General features: G+C 52.4%; 2 protein-coding genes across 2 annotated transcripts; one reads left to right on the top strand and one right to left on the bottom strand.

Moving 5' to 3' along the window:
• Positions 1–11,078: 11,078 nt before the first annotated feature.
• On the top strand, positions 11,079–12,548 carry ACET3X_004683 (uncharacterized protein; the record flags this gene model as incomplete). The annotated part of the gene is made up of 1 exon (XM_069450914.1): positions 11,079–12,548. The coding sequence occupies one exon, from the start codon at positions 11,079–11,081 to the stop codon at positions 12,546–12,548; it is 1,470 nt and encodes a 489-aa protein (XP_069308661.1).
• Positions 12,549–13,844: 1,296 nt separating this feature from the next.
• On the bottom strand, positions 13,845–17,192 carry ACET3X_004682 (uncharacterized protein; the record flags this gene model as incomplete). Its single annotated transcript, XM_069450913.1, has 4 exons — positions 13,845–13,865; positions 13,915–14,443; positions 14,490–16,917; positions 16,967–17,192. 4 exons carry the CDS (start codon positions 17,190–17,192, stop codon positions 13,845–13,847), a joined length of 3,204 nt encoding a protein of 1,067 aa, XP_069308660.1.
• Positions 17,193–19,757: the final 2,565 nt, after the last annotated feature.

Genomic DNA, 19,757 nt, shown 5'->3' with positions numbered 1-19,757 from the left:
CGAACCACCGGCAGCAGAAGGCTTTGGCTGATGGATATCGCCGAAGAACAGGTGGGGTGTTATGGCCTTGCGCTCGACCATCAGCGGGCCCTCGTTATTATAGGCGTGCGTGTACACGAGAGGAGCGAGCGTGCTTGACTCGCTTGACTTGCCAGCCTCGTCGTGATGAACGGCATACGGCTGCTCGAGCGTATGAGTACGCGGCTGCGAGATTACGTCGGAGGTCATGCCAATGGCTACGGCCAGTTGAGCGAGGTCCCTAATGATCTCGTTGGTGAGAGCAGTCAGTCGGCGCATGTCATCGGCGTCGAATTCTTGGCCTGAAGCATAGAGGTCGAGCTGAAAACGGAAATCGCGGTACTTTTTTGGTTGGGCGATTTCGTGTACCACTAACTCGTTCGTATCGGCATTACGCTCCGGCACTCCGGCGAGGCGCAGAACCCACGCACCCTCCGACAGCATTTCCAACTGAAGTCGCTTGTCGGTGAAAGACGACTTTGTCTCGGACGTCTCAAGAAGGATGCGGAATTGCGAGTCCACTGTCAGTGCGTCAAGGAACGCCATGGTCCGCCTGTCTTCACTGGACTTCTCCTGGTAAGCCGCTGCCTGCTCTTTCAGCTGGTCCTTGGTGAAGTGCTCTTCTTCGATGTATTCAAAGTAGGGCGGCTTCTCGTTCTTTAGCAGGACGTTGCGAGCAGCTTCGGACTCCTTGCGAACAACCGCTGTCTCCGTCTCTTTCATATGGCGTCGGATTACGATAGGGAAACGTGCCTGGATGCCAGCGGCCTTGAGCTCCTTCCGTCGCTCTAGGCAGGCCGTGTAGATCCTGAGCATAGCGTCGTCGAGCTGCTTGTTCAACGGCGACGTGACCCAGAAAGCAGCAAGGCGACCAAGGCCATGGATAACGCCAGTTTGTTGAGCCTCGTAGTGCGCAACAGCCAGAGCCTCGATGATGCGTGTCTTGCCAACGCCACCAGGACCTTGGATGAGCGCTACACCACCGGCAAGGGCGCGAAGCTTCTGCAAAACGTCGGGTTGGAGTGAGCGGTTCAGACGCTCCATGATGCTGTCCTTAGCACCGTTGTCTCCCAAATACGCGAACATGCCGGCGAAGTAGTCCACGATCTTGTCGTCTGGGAAGCGAAGGTAGGAGTTGTGGAGGATTTGAGTGACATCGCTAAAGGCATCGCCGCCTCGGAAGTAATGGTTAAGGGCGTTGATCTGGCGCTTGATTCCCACGGTGGCAGGGTTCAAGCGAGCAAAGACGTAGATGCCGCGAAGCTTACGCAATGCCTCTTCAGCTTCAGGCAAAGTACGATAGTTAAATGCACAGCTGTAGTGAACGCCCTCCTTGAACAGGGGCTGCTCGGCGAAGGATGCACCCAAGCGAGGGCGGTAGAGAAAGCCGCCTATGTAGCTAGCGGGCGTGATGCCTGCGGACGGTTTGATCTCAAATCGCCAGGTGTCCGCTTGCTCCTGGTAGGGACTGAACTGGATGTCCACGAAGGCGCCCTCGCGGTAGCTGGCGCCCTCTGGTACCCTGAGCTCGGCGTAGTATAACCGGTCACCGCCGCCGCGAACCTTCATAATCTTGGTGTCGGTGATCTCGAAACCCTTCTGCTTGGCGGCCTTGCGCAGTTCGTGGACAAGGTTCTGGTAGTGCACGGTGACGTACTGTGTGTTGTTCTGGAATGCCCACTGGGGAGGGACCTTGAATCCTTTCGGCTGCTTGTCGACAGAGATCTCCATGCCAGTCTGAGGGTTGACACGACAGTCCTTCCAGTAGAGCAGAATCGGGTCGTTCTTGTATTGAGCTTGCATCTCTTTGTACACGGTATCCATGCGCTCTTGTGCTGACTCTGTGGCGACCGTGAAGAAGTGCAGCACGGTGCCCTCGCCGCCATTCTCGAGGATATCGCGAGCACGATGGATGACTTCATCGAAGATCCCAAAGTTCTGGTGGGAGAAGAACCCCAATCCGTAGAGGGGGCGGGAGTTCAGAGGTTGTCCGTCAGGTTGTTCGGTTTGGAGGTCGAAGCGGAAGTGTAGGAGCATCCCTAGTTCGCTGAGTGCAAGCTTACTAGCAGCTCGCTTAACATCTTCTTGGGAAACCCTTGAGGTGAAGAACTCATCGGTGATCTTCATGGGAAGTACAGTGCAGTTGACGATGTTGTGGGCTGTCAGGGTAATGGAGGCTGCCCGATGAGCGTGGCCACGGAGGGTGATACTAGCGTCGTCGCTCGGATAGGAAATATCCATCTCTACACTAACGGAGGAGACATAGTGAGGGATCTTCCGAGTGAATAACTTTGTTGTGAAGCTAGGTTTATCCAGTGGTGGGGCCATGGTTTGGGCAGGAGGAAGCTCGTCTTTGCCATCCTTGGAGACGTCCTCCTTGGAGACGTCCTCCTTGGAGGCGTCCTCCTTAGGAGCACGAAACTTGCGGGTTTTGATCGGCTGGGGATAGAAGCAATCCGAGGCAACGTGGCCGAGACGGTTACAGCCGTTGCACCTAGGGCCCTGGTCTGCTGCTGGCTCACTAGGGCATTGCTTGGAGAGGTGCCCGTGACCACCGCAGTTGAAGCACTCGTTCGTGGGACAGTCGCGGTAGACATGGCCAACCTCGCCGCAGTTGGAACACGCTTGCTGTTCGAGCTTCTTGGGGCAATCTTTGGCCCTGTGGCCTGGTTCTTTGCAGGTGAAGCAGGCGTGCTTCTCTCGGTCAGGGGCGTCGGGAAGGCCTCCGAGCTGGACAGAGTCTTTGCCGGGTGCCTCCAAGACAGCAATGCCCTGGTCGTAGACTTCTGTATCATGCGGCGCCGACGTCGGCCGGTCATTGACCATGTAGTGCATGACAGACTGGTCGGCCATGCTGGACGATATGCAAAAACAGAGTTTCAACGGTAGGTGAGACTTTGTTTCTATACGGACAGCACATCGTTAGCAATCGATCAGCGGAACAGGAGGCCACAACAACTTACCGACAAGGGTCAATGGGTAGGTAGAGATATCGACGTTGAGAGTGGTTTGCTTTCAAGAGAAGCAATTCGGGGAAGGTGTCAAGTAGTTGGTGTGGAGGAAAGTGTTATTTGTGCAGGACTAGGTAGCGCGAGCGCGAGAGACGCTAACGCCAAGCAAATTTTGCGTTGCTCACCTTGGGTTGTGCGTGAGGAAGCGAGGAGCAAGATAAAGACACGTGAAAAGAAGGATTGGATGGAGAACGATAGGGACGCGAAGAGGATATGGGGATCACCCGAGTTCTACAAGTTGGTACCAAGAGACAGAAGTGGACAGCCAGTCGACCTTTGGGCAATAGGAAGATAACTATCGGACCGGCCATACAAATAAGCGAGGACATGCCAAGGTGAATGGGAGATCTAGCGAGCGTCAAGGCCACAGCAATGCGCAGCGTGTAGCCGGCTACGTCTTGGCTCTCTCCTTCGCGACTACAGTTAGTCCTACGGCTGGGTGATCCCCATATCTCTTTTCGCTTTCTTTTGTTTGGTTCTATCAACTTCTATGCTCGATTCAGTTCACGATGACGGCCAGAACTGCGTTTGGGTGATCCCCATGTCTCTCCCTACTTTCCCTGCTCCTTGTCTCTCTTCTCCCTCTGCTCGCTTTCTATACACTCGGGTGATCCCCATATCTTTTATCAACTTTCTCTGTTTCGCGCGTACGCAACGTGAGCCCGCGTCAGAGTCTTGTGCGCTGTACCCGCAATGCTCAACAGTGAGCGCTCACGCCAGAACCGGGTGGCTATACTATGCCCTACTCCTGGTCATCGTTCTACTAGGCTCAGTACGGGCGACGAGGCTAAAATTACTGGGAGCTTCCCCTTTCACTTTTCACCGCTCTCCGGCTGTTTCCTCGCGCATGTTGCCACAACACGAACGTTGCGACGCTCGCCGCAACACCACCCACCCACCACGTACCGCAGCATCGTCAACCTGCATACACCTTCTACCACGGGTGACTAGGATGGACGATAACACGCAGTCACCCGCCCATCCACCGGCAGGCGACCCCAGCTCCCTTAGCTACTCGGGGAACCAAACAGAGATCTTCCGCGGCTTCGGCATCGACGACGCCACCAGACAAAAGGAGATAGCCAGGACGATTGACAAGATTCTTGTGGACAACTACCCCGATGCACGCAATCGAGGTGCAGCAAAGCTCAGCGACACTGCCAATGAAGACCTGAACAAGAACCTACACGCCCTGGTCTGGAAGTCCGTACCCGACTTCCGCAACGAACCCAAGGCGTGGAGGACAATGGCGATTAGCAAGTTGATCACACATTCTCTCAATCGCCTGAGGAAGCGTAAAGCGGAAGGCGACCATGCTAAAGCCCCAACCCCCAACCCCTTGACGGCAACCTCTACACTCCAAAAGCGCGAGTTATCGCCAGAATCAACGCACAACTCCAAAGACCACCCACCTAAGCGCTCTCGATCCAGAACCGTTCCTACAGGATTCACGCCTACTCCGAACAACGACAAGCCTGCTAATCCTCCCATGCCAACCGCTTCAAATCTCGACACACAGGTACATATATGCGCCGTAAAGGATGGAGAGATCAGCGAAGTAGTCAGCATGGTCGAATTCAGTGACATATGTTGGGAGGGCATCCCCAACTGGGAAAAACTACGCGACGAAGCTGAGCAATGCTACGAAACTGCGCAAGGCCTAGGACTCGATGGATTCGACTTCAAGGGCCGCTTGTTTATCGCTCCAAGAGCAAATCAGCATATCGGAATTGGAAGCCAAGGTGGATTCAACTTTGCTATGCGAGAAATCCCAGCTGGCACAGCCGTAGTGTTTGTCACGACGGTTAGATTGAACGTAACCGACACGCAAGTTGCCTCCTCCAAAGTCGTCCCGCCAGCAGAGGTGCAAGATGGTCAGCAACAAGATGCCACCCACATGCAAGTTGCCTCCTCCGAGCCCGCCCCGCCAGCAGAGGTGCAAGGTGACCAGCAACAAGATGCCACCCACATGCAAGTTGCCTCCTCCGAGCCCGCCCCGCCAGCAGAGGTGCAAGATGGTCAGCAACAAGATGCCACCCACATGCAAGTTGCCTCCTCCGAGCCCGCCCCGCCAGCAGAGGTGCAAGGTGACCAGCAACAAGATGCCACCCACATGCAAGTTGCCTCCTCCGAGCCCGCCCCGCCAGCAGAGGTGCAAGATGGTCAGCAACAAGATGCCACCCACATGCAAGTTGCCTCCTCCGAGCCCGCCCCGCCAGCAGAGGTGCAAGGTGACCAGCAACAAGATGCCACCCACATGCAAGTTGCCTCCTCCGAGCCCGCCCCGCCAGCAGAGGTGCAAGATGGTCAGCAACAAGATGCCACCCACATGCAAGTTGCCTCCTCCGAGCCCGCCCCGCCAGCAGAGGTGCAAGGTGACCAGCAACAAGATGCCACCCACATGCAAGTTGCCTCCTCCGAAGCCGTCCCACCGGAAAGTAAGGAGCTTACACCCAAGACACTCAAGGAGATACTAGATTTGGCGGCCAACATACATCCATTATCCTGGTCGAGGGAAGAATCCACACCTAGCAACAGCGCACACAAGCAGCATCCTGTAGGTCCGTTCTCGTCATACATGTCCAGGAATAACAGCATCGCCTTCCCCCGCACACTTCAACCCTCGTCGTTCACACCCGTGAATCTGCTACCGCTCGCCAGACCTGCCAAACCACCGTCCAGCGCACCTAAGTCCTTTCTCAAGTTTGTCGAGACCTTCCCTTCTAATAGCTACCACGGTAGCGGACTAGACGACCCAATACATATCAGCGACGATAGTGGTAGCAGCGATTCTAGTGACAGCGAGTCTAGTAACAACATGGACATTCTCGTAGACGATGAAGAGGTGCTAGAAGAATGCATGTTAGACGAAGGCGAACCGGAACAACCCCCATTGAACGAACAAGCTAAGACCCAGGCAAACGCGCATTTCTCGAGCACTATGAAGGTGAAGATGGATGGTATGTCTGCTTTTGCGCACGCGCAAAAGTCGAACATAGACTTGTGGGACTTAGCCGCGCAAACCTTCGGCCTTGCGCTCGACGACCTCAAAGGCGACCAGATCAACCTCGGAACTGGGGTCGGCTTAAACCCAGATTTCCACCCGCTACCCCATCAGTTGGTCGGCGCCAAGGATGGCTTGGATGTCCTCGCCGGCGACCGAGGAGCACTTGTCATCGCCGACGACATGGGCATGGGCAAGACGATCACCGATGTCCTCATATGGTATCTCAATTTTGCTAGATCGTACCAGCGCCTCGGCATCAGCGCGACGCCAGACTTCCCCTACACTGCTCTCAAATCGAACGGAGACGAGATAGAGACGCCGAATCTGTTTGGATGCACCTACTTTGTTGCGAGTGCAGCAGGCCTTGAAACATTGGTACAAGCATGGCGTATGATCATGGGTGGCAGCGCCCACTTGGCTCAAGGATCAGAGTACAAGCCACCGAAGCTGATAGTCTTGCACGGTACGGGCGAAGAGATTGTACAGCGTTATGGCGGTGCGAAGAACAGCATCTACTCTAGCATGACACCAAAAGAGTGGGATGAAGTCAACCGTCGCCCTAACTGGTTGAAATCACGATTGGCCTATGGGGAGTACAACAAGGTGTGGAAGTTGAACAACCCGACTAAGGAATGGGCAAACAGCGTCCCTGAGACATCGGACTTCAGACCTCAAAAGACGAGCGTTAGGTTCTTGATAGTCTCAACTCGCGAGTCTTGGAAGACGAAGATCTTTGGCACGCTTGTCGATACCTCTGCGCCCCCTCAGTACAAGAGGCTAAAACAACAGTTAGAAAAGACCGACAAGAGGCATACTAAGAAGAGGGCGGCGTTGAGAGCACAGCTGAGCCTGTGCGCCAAGACGCATATGGACACTTCACGATTGCCTGCGCTTGATGGTCTCGGCCCTTGGCAGGCTCGTCGCATGCAAATATGGACAGACGACAAAGGTGTGAGGGTCGAGGTGTGGTTGGTCACATTCGTTGGTTGCGCTGCAATAATCATGGTCGACGAGCTGCATACCGCCCCGGGTACAAAAACTCAAACCTACACCCACATCATCGACCCCATTTTGGACTACAGGCCCAATGATCATCGTACTGGTATAGTAGGTCAGACGGGCACAGCTCTCACGAACGGGGTCGACCTGGTGTTAGGATTCGCCGACCACGTGATCCAGCGGTTAGTACAAAAGCAGTCCACCGATCCAGGCGCCAAAGCTTTAGCCAATTTGAAAGGGGTAGATTGTACTGCAGTGTGGAGAAAGCTCCTCAATAGCTACAAGAAGTATCACGACGGGATGCAGCGTTGTAAAACCGAGAAGGAAAAGAACAAAGTACAGTCCGCGCTCGACAAGCAACTCCAGTCCGGCGAGATCAAGGACATGCTGAACAATTTTCGGGACATGGTTCGGTGGTGTTTCATAATGCGCGACACCGACAGTCTGGATCCCTGGCGCAAACCCCTCAACGTTGTCACAGCAAAGCTTACTGTCAACTTCACGTATCTGCAGCACGATGCGTGTTACTTCGCTAACGTGGAACAAGAAGAGTCTCGCGTGCTAGCCGCGGTCAAACAGCATTACGAGAAGGAAGTGGAGGCCTGGGAAGACCAAGGGGGAGAGAGCAGCAAGAAGTCCAAGCCCACCATGCCCCCAGGCGCAGTCGCAGACTCCGAGGCCTACCGCATTGCGCGACATGTCAGCATCTTTCCTAACCTTATGGCCGCAATCAACAATTGGGATGCCGACCAGCTTATCGGAGATCGGATCCTCGACCCTCACCGCAGTCTCAGTAATAACAACGAAAACCTCCGCACAGCTCTTGTGAACAGCGACACAATTCGACACTCATTCATCTGGGACATTGCATTGGAGGCTTGCAAGGGCTCAGCCAAGGTCGCATACATTCACAAGACGTTGGAAGAGCTACGCAACAAGAAGACGACCATTCCCCATCCCCGTCCTCGCGCACACCAAGGAGAAACCCTAGAGTACAGAGCCAAGTACGTCGTACTCGCGAGCTCGACATTGTCACGTGCTCTGATCTACGCTTACATCTGCCAAACGTTTGGAGAGAAACACGTTGTTCATGCCTACAACGCCGTGACACGGGACAAGGAAGTACCCAAGTGGAAGAAGGTCTGGGATGAGGGGGGCGGCAAGGTCGACGATGGCGTCTATATTCTCGTGGGTGCAACGGGCGCGATGTGTCAGTCAATATCGCTTACAGAGGGCAACATCTTGCATGGTCTTGAGCCTCAGAGTAACGCGCATATTGCTGAACAGGCTGCGAAACGCCAACATCGCATTAATACGAGGTTCGCCGAAGTCTTCGTTGAATGGCTGACAACTACTGCCCCTCAAGGATGCCGAGACACCATTGACATGAGGATAGTCAAGAACCTCCAAGCTAAAGGCTATTTTCAGAGCACGATAAAGGCGCAAGACTGAGATACTTTGAAGGAATGACTGCCCGGAAATCGCGGAGACATACTGTAACTTTCTCAAGTAGTCTGTAGTACAAAATCGATCCCATGACTCAATACCGATATAGGCGCACCAGACTAACATAGAGTAACGCTGTACGTATTGCCTACTGCTGCCACTGTAGGAAGCCTAGAAAGTTGCCTCTGTTAGCAATAGCAAGTTACTGCTGTACCTAGGTAACGTTGTGAGTGGAAGCGCTGCTGTCAGCCTGACTTGCGGGCGCGTGGTCTTCCGAGTCAGGCCGAATGCAACCTACCACACTAAATACTACTCCATGCTTCGCAACCGCTTCGCAATGTGCCCTCGCTAGCAACCAACCGTTGCGGCAACTTGCGTCCCAAGCCATATCGCAACCGCTTCGCAACGTGCCCTCGCTAGCAACCAACCGTTGCGGCAACTTGCGTCCCAAGCCATATCGCAACCGCTTCGCAACGTGCCCTCGCTAGCAACCAACCGTTGCGGCAACTTGCGTCCCAAGCCATATCGCAACCGCTTCGCAACGTGCCCTCGCTAGCAACCAACCGTTGCGGCAACTTGCGTCCCAAGCCATATCGCAACCGCTTCGCAACGTGCCCTCGCTAGCAACCAACCGTTGCGGCAACTTGCGTCCCAAGCCATATCGCAACCGCTTCGCAACGTGCCCTCGCTAGCAACCAACCGTTGCGGCAACTTGCTTCCCAAGCCATATCGTGATCTAATGACATAGTTTTGTACGACGGCTTACGCCGAAAAGTCAGACATGGATGCGATACAGGCTCTAGCTGCAGCCTATAGGGTATATAAGCTCTCGGCGGTACAGCCACCTACTGCACTGAAATACGAGCTAGACCAGGGACAGGACTTCAACAAGAATGCGATTCGGAACACGGTGCTGTGCAACACCAAGGCGTTTGCAGATTCCAATGAAGCGAATCTACCAAAGCGAGAATCGGAGACTGAACAGCAGCATCACGACAGGATTGCACGCCGCATTTCAGGAGAATCAAACTAGGGCGATCGACTCGTTCGTGGAAGATCTGAGGAACCAGTGGCCAAGGCAGAGTCCCAGCGTGCCGTCCAGGACTGAGTATACTGCCTACCTCGACGTTTTCTCTACAGCGACAACCATTAGGAATCAGTTTGTTCATTGGTTCAACAACCGTCTGTTCATGCAGCAGACTTGTCAACAATCAAGCCAGCTTGATCGCTATCAAGCTGGGGCATCAAGCTGGCGTATCAATCAAGCTAAGCTAGAGTAGAGGTATAAATCAATTAAGCCAAGCTACTATAAGCTAGCTTGATTGTTTGGCTTGATTGGCTTGATAGAATTAATACTCTATAAAGAAGGTTAAAGTAAGTAAGTAAGGTCACGTGGTGATAAGATCACGTGGTGATAAGATTATATAAGGATACCCCTACACTATCCCCTTTTAAGCTTCTTGAAAGGGGGATTAATTTTGTTAAGCTAATCAAGCTAAACAAGCCAAGCTTATTAATTTTAACCATCAAGCCAATCAAGCTAAGCTGAGGTAGAGGTACCCACTAATCAAGCTAAGCTGGGGCACCCAGCTTGATTGGCTTGATTGTTGACAACTCTGTCATGCAGTACCTTGGACAGTCCAGAGAGTTGCCCAAAAGGTGTTAGTAGGTGTATGAAGCCATACCGTGGTCTCTGCGTAACTTGCCCTCGCTGGCAACCAACCGTTGCGGCAACTTGCGTCCCAAGCCATATCGCAACCTTGCAGCTGGAACATTCGGACGCTTTAACTACCTTAGGGCTGGCGCTCCAACCTTCTTCACGCTGCACCTCTAAAGGCAAATACTAGTGTTATATTATTTGGAACTGCGCTCTTAGATGTACGAGGCAGAGCGACCCTCCCTATCTAGGACTACCTCTTTGAGATCTTTCGTGTCTTCAACAACTAAACTTTAGTATTCAATATTATATAAGAATAGCACTCTAAAAAGAGAAATAACATGTATTCTACACTCAAGGACGCGACCTCTTCTGGGATTAGGGACCGTACTCTACCTTGTTAGTCGGTGCGACTATATGCCGCACCTTGCCGGCACGCCCTGGCCCCCTGCTTTCCATGCCACGTCTTCTTTTCTCTGCTGTTATTCTTACTACTTTTCTACCCACACACTAATCGCTGGCTTAGAGCGTCAGCCTTGGTTCTAAAATGGATCAGTTACAGCTCGATAGTGACCATTGTCAGGATAAACACAGCGGAAGAGGCTTTCCTGCACAGTGGGACGCTACAGTCGCTAACAACTTAGCATACAGCCCACCTAACCCGTCCTACAGCAGATTTCTTGCGCGTCGTCTCGCAGAACCATGCCGTGTACCAGGCGATGTACGATACGCGGGATGGATCGTTCCAGAAGTAGGCGACGACGAAGCGTGCAAGCCGGTTTTCATAGCCCACTCGACACTAGATGCGATATGGCTGCTGAAAGAGACGCTGGGTGCCAGCACACTTGACGCAGAAAATTGGGGGCGTCTCACAAGCGCTGCTATGGACTTTGCTAGTAGTAAGTCTCTAGAGCCTAGAAACTTAACTACAGCGCGGCTAATGACGCCAACGGAAGGCATCGCGGAGGACCGCATGGCTATAGACTCAGACAAGGACGATAGCATACCGCCATCAGCACAGAGGGCTACAGGCGACCTTGTGCCGTACCGTAAACGTCCAGCCTCCTCATCGCCTATTCGCAGCGAGATCCGTGCCAACAGCTTAAACCGCCTAGCAATACAGGAGGACAGCGCGGACGAATCGACGGCTAGGGCTAGCGAAGTCAACACTATGACAGTACACGCTGGCAAAGACACAGCTAGAGCGGAGGGGGGACACGAGCGCGGAACAAGCGACGAGGACAGCGAAAACCAGAGTGCGACGACGCCTCTATCCGTAAAGAGGTCCGCAACAGTTACAAACAAGAATCGTCTTGCAGAGCTACGGCGTACAAGAAAGCTAGAAAGATCGCGTGTAATAAAGCTCGAGGCGATAGGCTTAAAGGAACCGCCTGAGAAGATGCCTGCGCAGGAACGTATGGCGTACGGCAGCATTGCGCCAGACGATGAGCCGACGATCTCTTGGATCTTCAAGCAAAAAGTCGCGGAAGATGCTGATTTCTATACAGCCTCGCCAACACCCTACTATACTGCCTGCAGCATGCTAGCAAAAGCGCGTGCTTTTGGAAATGCAACCTCGCAGTACAGCGCTGCGCAGTTCCTGCATAATTGGCGGAAACAGGGCACGCCGTTCTTGGTAAAACCAGTAGATCGTTATGTTCTTACCCAGACGCAAATGTCGCAGTCAGTGGATAGTAGCGCAACACTTCATACTGATGCCGACAATGCATTCTGCTTTGCCTGGGACATGTGCACACGGTACGAGACGATGCTTGCAGCTGTAAACATTGGCACTCGCTGGGCTTTCGCTTTGCTAGGGAAGGCGTACGCTCGCAAGGTCGACGAAATCCAGGTCGCTGATCGTCTAGCCAGTAACGACAGAACTCGCAACAGGTACGGGAAGGGCCAGGCACGAACAGAGGCTATCACATATTTGGTCCATCTGGTTTGCCAATCACCATCTAAATCTGACCACGCAGCCTTTCGTTACCGCCTAAAGCGAGCGACACGATGGTTCGACATAGTTCAAGCTCTAGGCTGGGGATCGCTGCTGCTCATACCCCACGAAGAGGTCTCAAACCATTGGCTCGAGCGTGTGCTGCGGAAGAACCAGCGCGATGTTTTTCTTGAGCTAGTGAAGCGCGAACGGCCGGAAATTTGCACGGCAAGCAGGGCCCTCGAAGCCTGGCTAGGGCCGGATGGAATTACTGGTGCGCCGATTGCTGGAAAGGAGAGGCTTAGCATTGAAGCGAATGCGCTAGCTACGGCGGTGGGGTTAACAGAGATTCCAGACAGCGAAGCCGAAGATGACACTGATTCTGACGCATCGGAAAGTATCCCGGCATCGCCGGCGCCATTGCGACAGATGTCGGTACTTGAATTATTCTGTCCTGTAAGCCCTATAGGTTGAACAATAAACCGGGTTACCTGACGACCCTGAACTATGCGCTGCGGAAAAAGAGTGATGGGCTCGAAGAGCACAATGCTGAGCTTCTAGCGACACTCTACGGAAGTAGTGAGGTAGACGAGAGTTGCTAGTCATAGCGGTGCTTATTAGCAGGTGGGGTGTATGCGTCCGTGTTGCGGAAGCTTGCCAATTTAGTGTTAGGCTAGGTCTGTCGTCTAAGTCACCGGCTGTACCGTGGCTCTCGACGATTACAGCCTGCTAGGAAGCTGCTGTCGTATTGCGATACAGATAAGTCAACAACACCGCAGGCTACAAATCTACAAATAACTACAAAGAAGAGCGAAACACATAGCGGCTTCCTCTCTTTTCCTTAAAGGTTGCCGCGCAAGGTGCTATTACCTTTGCCTGCGGAGAATAGTAACAGGATGCCTCTACACTGTGCTACTTCAGCCACTAATGCAATGTAGACTTCGCAGGCTCTATTCTCTAGTGCCTGCGTCTTTTTACTATTACGTTAATTATGTAAATAGTAGAGAAGAGACACAGTTAAGATTAAGAAACGGATTACATGCGACAACGATAGTACGGTTAATATTGGGGTTGGTGTTTTTCTGAATTTACAGTTAATACGAAATATTTTAAAAAATCATAACACTACGTAACGTGTATTAATCTCTTCAAAAGCTGTATAGGATAGAAGATGTATATAGTATATACGTGTTTTATAGGAGAGAAGATGTAAAATTATAGTGGAAGCTATAATAGCTTACTCTACACTGGGGACTCCTGTATAATAGTATGACATCGGTCAACCCATGCATAATCAGAACTACCAAACACGCATTGAATAAAACCTTTAGCATCGCTCCGTAGTCGCATTAACTCTGTACGTCTCTTCTCAAGAACGGAATCATAGTTGATCGCTATGTCGCTGTTCCTTGGGGAGTCTCGACGCCCACTAGTAACCCGAATCCATTGCAGTTGTCGAAGGAAGCGGTTGTTGCAACCTTTGTGCTCTACCCCAGATAGTACTATGTTAGCAATGCTTCTTACTTGGGAAAAGGGCCTCTCTTAGGGAAGTCTTACCAATCTTCTTCGTCATCTCCCGTACCGAAAGCACCCAACCATCGTCTTCCTCCGACGGGAAGTAATCTGGTCGAAGAGACCAGAGCATTCTTGTTACCAAGGCGGCCGCAAACATTTCAGAGTTCTTGGTTGGTCCTTTGGAAAACTCAGTCGCATTCACCGCTACAGTAGGGGTAGCTGAAGAGGATGCAAGGGTTAACACCAACATGAGCATTAGATCGCATTTTGGCTGACCTAAGCACTCGATGAGGCACTGACGTGCTCTGTGGTAGTGTTCACGAACCTTCTGATTCATGCCGGACTTTGAGAACTGGCCGTCCAACTGCTGAAAACCTTTTTCAACTAGCGGCGGGATGGCGTTAAAAGGGATTTGGCAACCAAAGTCGATAGTACTCTTTGTTTGCGAGCGCCGCTTTGCTTGGTGTACTGCCTCAATCGCTGCCCGCTTGAGGCTGCCCGGTCTCGCCGCTATAGCGGATGGGGCCGGAACGTTACCGACTAGCCGCGTCATTCTCCGGTAGCTCAATCGGCCATGGTATGAACCAGGCACACAGTCAATGCGGCACGCCGCTAGAGCTGACATTATGGCGCTGATCCAGTATTCCTCCTTCATCGCCTTGGCCCTGGCGTGTTGCACGGCAGCGCGTAACACAGTGAACCAGCTCGCGTTCTTTGAAAAGAGGTAGCTACTAGATTGGCCATGGCTGTTAACACACTCCCAGTAGAGCTCTTGCGCAAAGTCGCGTCGCGTCTGGCTTCTCAAACCCGAAGTCGCTTCTGGATAAAAGACAGGAAAGATCGACTCGTACTCCCTGTACTGTGTTAGCGGCTGATATTTGAAACGCTAATTGCACGAACCCTGCAGAGAAGGGGTGCTCGCTTTCAGCCCAACGCGTCACCTGCTCTTGCGCCTCCTGTCGTGCCTGCAGTGTTGTTAGGCTTACGCTTTGAGCATTGCCCCGTCCGCCCTTGTTCAGAGCGCGATAGAATTGGTGTGTTACGAAAGCGATTGTCTGCGGCTTCCACATCTCTTCGAGCACCTCTACTAGGAACTCTTCTGCGCCACGAGGCCCTTTACCTGTGAGCCCACCAAGCTCACGGAACCATACCTCGCTGTGACAATAAGCGGCAACCTGGGGCCCATAGTGGTGGCGAATGGAAGCAACGTGCATCATAATAGGTCGTCCATTGTCCATGCGCGGCCAACGCACTAGGTTAGCATGGCCACTGCCTTGCAGATTGAGCATGTTGGGGTCGATAAACGGCCACCCACCCTGCTCAATGCTTTCTATGGTGCAGAGAGGCCCGAGCACTGAGCCCACTAAAGACCGGGGGAACCCAGTAAAGCAGTAGCTGCCAAGGCGATCGAATGCGGCCACACCTTCCGCTAGGGCAAAAGGCAGCCCTTTAGAGCCAGCAGCCTTGAAGCGACGATAAAACTCGTCTGATGCGTGCGCGAACAGACTAGCAAAGGAGGAGAGAACCTTTGGAAAGATGCGTTCTTTGAACGCGAAGAGGACATCAATGTAGGTAGGTTGTTCCAGCGAGAAGTACCGGATTAGCTGGAGGATAGGTTGAAGCACTGTCGCAAAATTCCGTTGACCGTCAGCTAACTGCGACACCTGCACAGACAGAACTTGCTCCATCCTAAACGCGTACAGTTCTTCCTTTATAGCGGCTTTAATCCGCTGTTGCTCGCGAGCGAACGGTTGGGAAGACGTAGGGTTATCAGGAGTCTGTTCGCCTCGCAATTTCCGCAGTAAACGCTGCCGCTTCGCCGCTACCCGAGGGTTTAGGTTGCCATCCTGATCTGGCAGCGTCAGGGCAGCCGTGGCAATGCCCTTGGTAGCAAGTAAGTTGCCGGGGCTATGGCGTATAGTTCGCTTAATGTTGGAGTACGCCTGAAAATAACCACTAGTCAACACGCTCGCACCGTTGTTCTGATAGCTCATGTTGTCCTCCATTACAGCGAGCACGTTGTCGCGTAGGAATGCTGGGGGCTGCGCGGAGGAGAAGTTGCCGTACGATGGATGGAAGGCAAGAGGGTAGAAGGTAAAGTCGCGCGGGTGTTGGTATTGGCGAACAACGTTGTTGCGATTGGCAAGGAGGCAGCGCGCAGGTGCGAGAATGACACCGACGTCATTAGAGGCGTTAGGGAGGTTGGAAGATGCTATTGAGTGGATGTCGACCGCTAGCGCGTAGGAGACCGTCTCAATGCTCTCCAGTCTATACTTGTCCTCTAGTGCGCGTAGAAGATCCTGTGTGTAGTTATCAAACGGCTGTTGATGGTCGTGCGGCGGGGGAATTGGATCGCCTGTTTGTGTACCGCTCTGTGGGGGCGTAGCCCCCTCTGCGCCGCCTTCGGACCTAGCCGCCGCGTCTTCAGAGTTAGATAAATCATTCTGAGAGTTTGGTAAATCATTCCCAGAGTTTGACAAATCATTCCCAGAATCAGACGTCTCGCTATCAGAGTCAGACGTCTCGTCATCAGAGTCAGACGTCTCGTCATCAGAGTCAGACGTCTCGTCATCAGGGCGCAACCGGGTTTCCTTAGGCAGACTATTGAGTTGCTCAGTAGACAACTCAATTGGAAGGTTCTGCCCGTAGTCATACGCATGGAACGCTGGCAGGTTCTCAGTCCAGAACGGATCCTGCGTGTTCTTGCGCACGTACTCTGGCCACCCTTCCATGAACTGCTCCTGGAACGTTTCCCACTTGACGATTGAGATCGATTGCGACTGGGGTCCATCCAATTTCCAAGAAGCCTCAACACCCTCTCCAAGTAATACGCCTGTAAGGAAGACTTTCTTAATGTACGACGTAAGGAACAGGGCATGGGAGGGTTTGAGAGCGCTGTGCTCAGACGCCTTCTCGCGGCGTTTGCGACGTTCGCTGCCTGACAGAAGAGGGTCTACTGTGCTATCGACAGGGTGCATAACAATAAACCAAGATTCGCGCGTTCCACCCTTTGCAAGACGGAAGGTACGATGCTCCATATCAAACGACAGTCCGTGGCTGTGTTTAGCGCTGTATGGAGCTCGCCAGTGTTTAAAGCTGATTGTTACGTGGTCGAAGAACGTAGAGAACTTCACAATGGGTTGGAGCGGCCGGCCGATGATAATGATAAGGTCGAGGTGGAACTCAGGGATAAATTTGTCCTCAGGCTTGGCTGGTCGGGACCCAACGCGCCTCGATCCGTAGTCTATCGTGTATCGCTTCTGCAGCATTCCAATAGCCTTACTGCCGTTAAATTCGGGGCTGTCTATCATCTTGATAAATCCCTTCACTACTACGTAGTTACTATATGCGTACAAGTAGGATGCTCTTAAACTCACCAGGTAGTCGGTGGTCACCTCCGCTGTGGTCAATAGCCCAGGTAAGTTGATTATTCGCTATTGCGTCTTCGTCCCCAAGGCTGCTCTCGTGGTATTCTTCTCCATCATGCTCGTCAGGTTCTCTATCGTGCTCATCAGGTTGCACATCTTGGTACAGGCCGTCCTCCTCTCCAGCACTGCTGTTATCGTAATCGCTATCGTTTTGTTGTGCAAGATCTAAAGACATGATGATAAGAACAGTATTATATAAAATAGTACGTTGGCTAAGGGCTGAGGATCTTGTAGGGTAGATCGATAGATGATGATCGAGAATCACAATATCCAGTGCAGAGGAAAGAGGAGAGGAACAGTGTCTATTGGGTTAGGGCTAGGGTCAGATACGGATTACTTCCTCCAAGCCCCTCGTTGTTTCTGTCGAGTCTTTTCGCTTGGAGAAGCACTGCCCTCTACAGCTACCTGGTCGCCAAGGGTGTGTTTCTTACGGTGTTTCTTTCGGGTCTTTTCGCTTAGAGAAGCACTGCCCTTTACAGCTACCTGGTCGCTAAGGGTGCGTTTCTGACGGTGTTTCTCTCGGGCTGCAGCAAGGTCGCTTAGACTCAAGTCCTCAATCCCCCTGTTTTGAACTTTGGTCTGCTGGGATGCCTTGGGTATGCGCGGCTCAGTTGAGGGGTGAGAAATTAGCTCTGGGGTAAGCTGGTCCGAACTCGACCGTGCTGAAACGCTACGTGCCGCTTCAGAGACTGTCAGATTGAGCTCTCTCTCTCTGCTAGACTCGGCGTTAGAGTGCCTTGCGGGCAGCGGAACCTCTTGACTTGTATTATCAGAGTCTTCTAGAGTGTGTCTAGACATCCATTCAGTGATTGCGACCTGAATTGTCTCTAGCAAGTCGTTTGCTGCCCTAGTAGACTGGAGCGCAGGTTCGTTGACGACTTCAGGGACCTGACAGATAGCATCACACGCGATTTGTGCGATTGTAGGCGTTCGCGCTATGTAGGTATCGCTTTGAATTAGGCACGCCAAGTGCTTGTTGTGCAAGGTTGGCCCTGTGAAACTGGTCACAATTGACAGCAGTTCTCTCCACACCTTATGCTGGAAGCGTGCGCCGTAGTTCTTGATCTCTGCACTTGGGTACTCGTCAATATAGCGGTCTAGTATAGAGCTTGTGAATGCTTCCGCATTTTGCTGTACGTGTTGCAGTACTTCTTGTTGGAGGTCAAGAGATTTTTGATCAGCCTGGCCGGCATGCCTGCTCTGCAGCACGGGCACTAGATACTTCCGCAGTGCGGGTTTGTTGTTGTCGCTGTCAGACACCTTGGCGGATCCGCTGTTTACCCATTGGCTGACGTGGGTCATAATACTCCTCATAAGCTTCCCCTCTTTCTTCGGGGTTTTTAAGAGAGCGAGGATGTTTGTGTACGTGTGTGTGGGCTTTGAAAGTACAGTGGAGTATAGCGCATGGTAGGCCTCATTGCTTAGAGTTGGGAAGAAGCCCTGCCGGCGCGTATGGGAAGGGCCAGGATCCTTGTCTAACTCCTCGCCAGGGTAGAACAGGTCTTGTACGTCATGGGGACTTCGTGCCTGGGGCAGGCTAGCTAGCGTGTTCCAGTCTGCTAAACTGGCGTCAACCCCATACTGCTTTCGAATAGATGTAGAGATGCGAAGTACGTTCTCAAACGCAGCGAACCAATGCTAGACAGTAGATTAGCAAGACAGGTCAGAGTATTTCGGCGGCGGGTTACACATACGTCATCTATCCGACAACTAGCCATCCACTCAAAAGTGGAGAGATTAAACGTTGCCTGCCCAATTGCGGTAGAACACCAACGCGTAAGCAGGGGCTGCCAGTTTTGATTTCTCCACAGGGTAACTAGCCGCCGTATTGGGAACTTGACGCGGCTACTAAGCTGAAGATGCTCTCTCATCTCTTTCTCAACTGACTTGCTTGAGCCTTGAAAGAGATTGGCGTTTGTGCAGAACAGGCTGGTTAACTCGGACCATATCTGGCCATGATTGTCAGGGAGCGTAATATCGGCCCGATTCGCCCGAAGTTTAACACGAGTGTCTGGTGGTAGCGTGTCTAAAAAGGTTAGGGGCTGTTGTTCACAGTACGCGCGTTAAGGGGCACCCGCCTTTATCGTAGATGCGGCACACCCACCACCTCTCCTCTTCTCCTAACTGCCGAAGGCGAAGATACTCTTTGAATGCCTCTACACGATGGTGACCCGTAATAAGTTCCGCTGTCCCTCCAGTCACGCTTTTCCAGCTCTTGAACGACGGCCATTCCAATCCTTCCTTATCCGCAAACGTGGCAGAAGTAACTGTGCTCTGAGCTGGCAATTCCACCTTCAGATGATGAAGCATCTGCTCTACGTGTTCCTTAGAACAGGCAATCTGCAGTTGGTGGCTAGGGTCTCGTCGAAGAATACCAGTTTCGTTAAAGATCTCGCAGAGGCGGCGCTGGTGTGCTGTGTCAATAGACCTATTGACACCAAAACTCCATTCTGCGCTAAGCGCATCGATTGGAAACTTCGCTATAGCGAGTAGGTATGGCGCAGCTTGTTCGTGGATAGGAGTTGTCTCTTCAATCTCTGGATCATTCGTACGCTGCCGTTTGCTGTTTTTGGTTAAAACGTTTGCTAGAGGGCGCTTCATTGCAACGTTGTTAGAAAGAACACAGAAACTAAGGTAAGTGGAAAAGAGATAAGAGAAGGTAAGAAAGCAATAGAGAGGTACTACACAAGGTATAAGTAGGCGAGAAGCCGTCTATTCTTGCATAGGCCGCTGTAAGTCT

This window comes from Alternaria dauci, chromosome 3 (assembly GCF_042100115.1).
Source record: "Alternaria dauci strain A2016 chromosome 3, whole genome shotgun sequence".
In the NCBI taxonomy this organism is placed as follows: domain Eukaryota; kingdom Fungi; phylum Ascomycota; class Dothideomycetes; order Pleosporales; family Pleosporaceae; genus Alternaria; species Alternaria dauci.
This window is presented reverse-complemented; position numbering and strand designations above follow the sequence as displayed.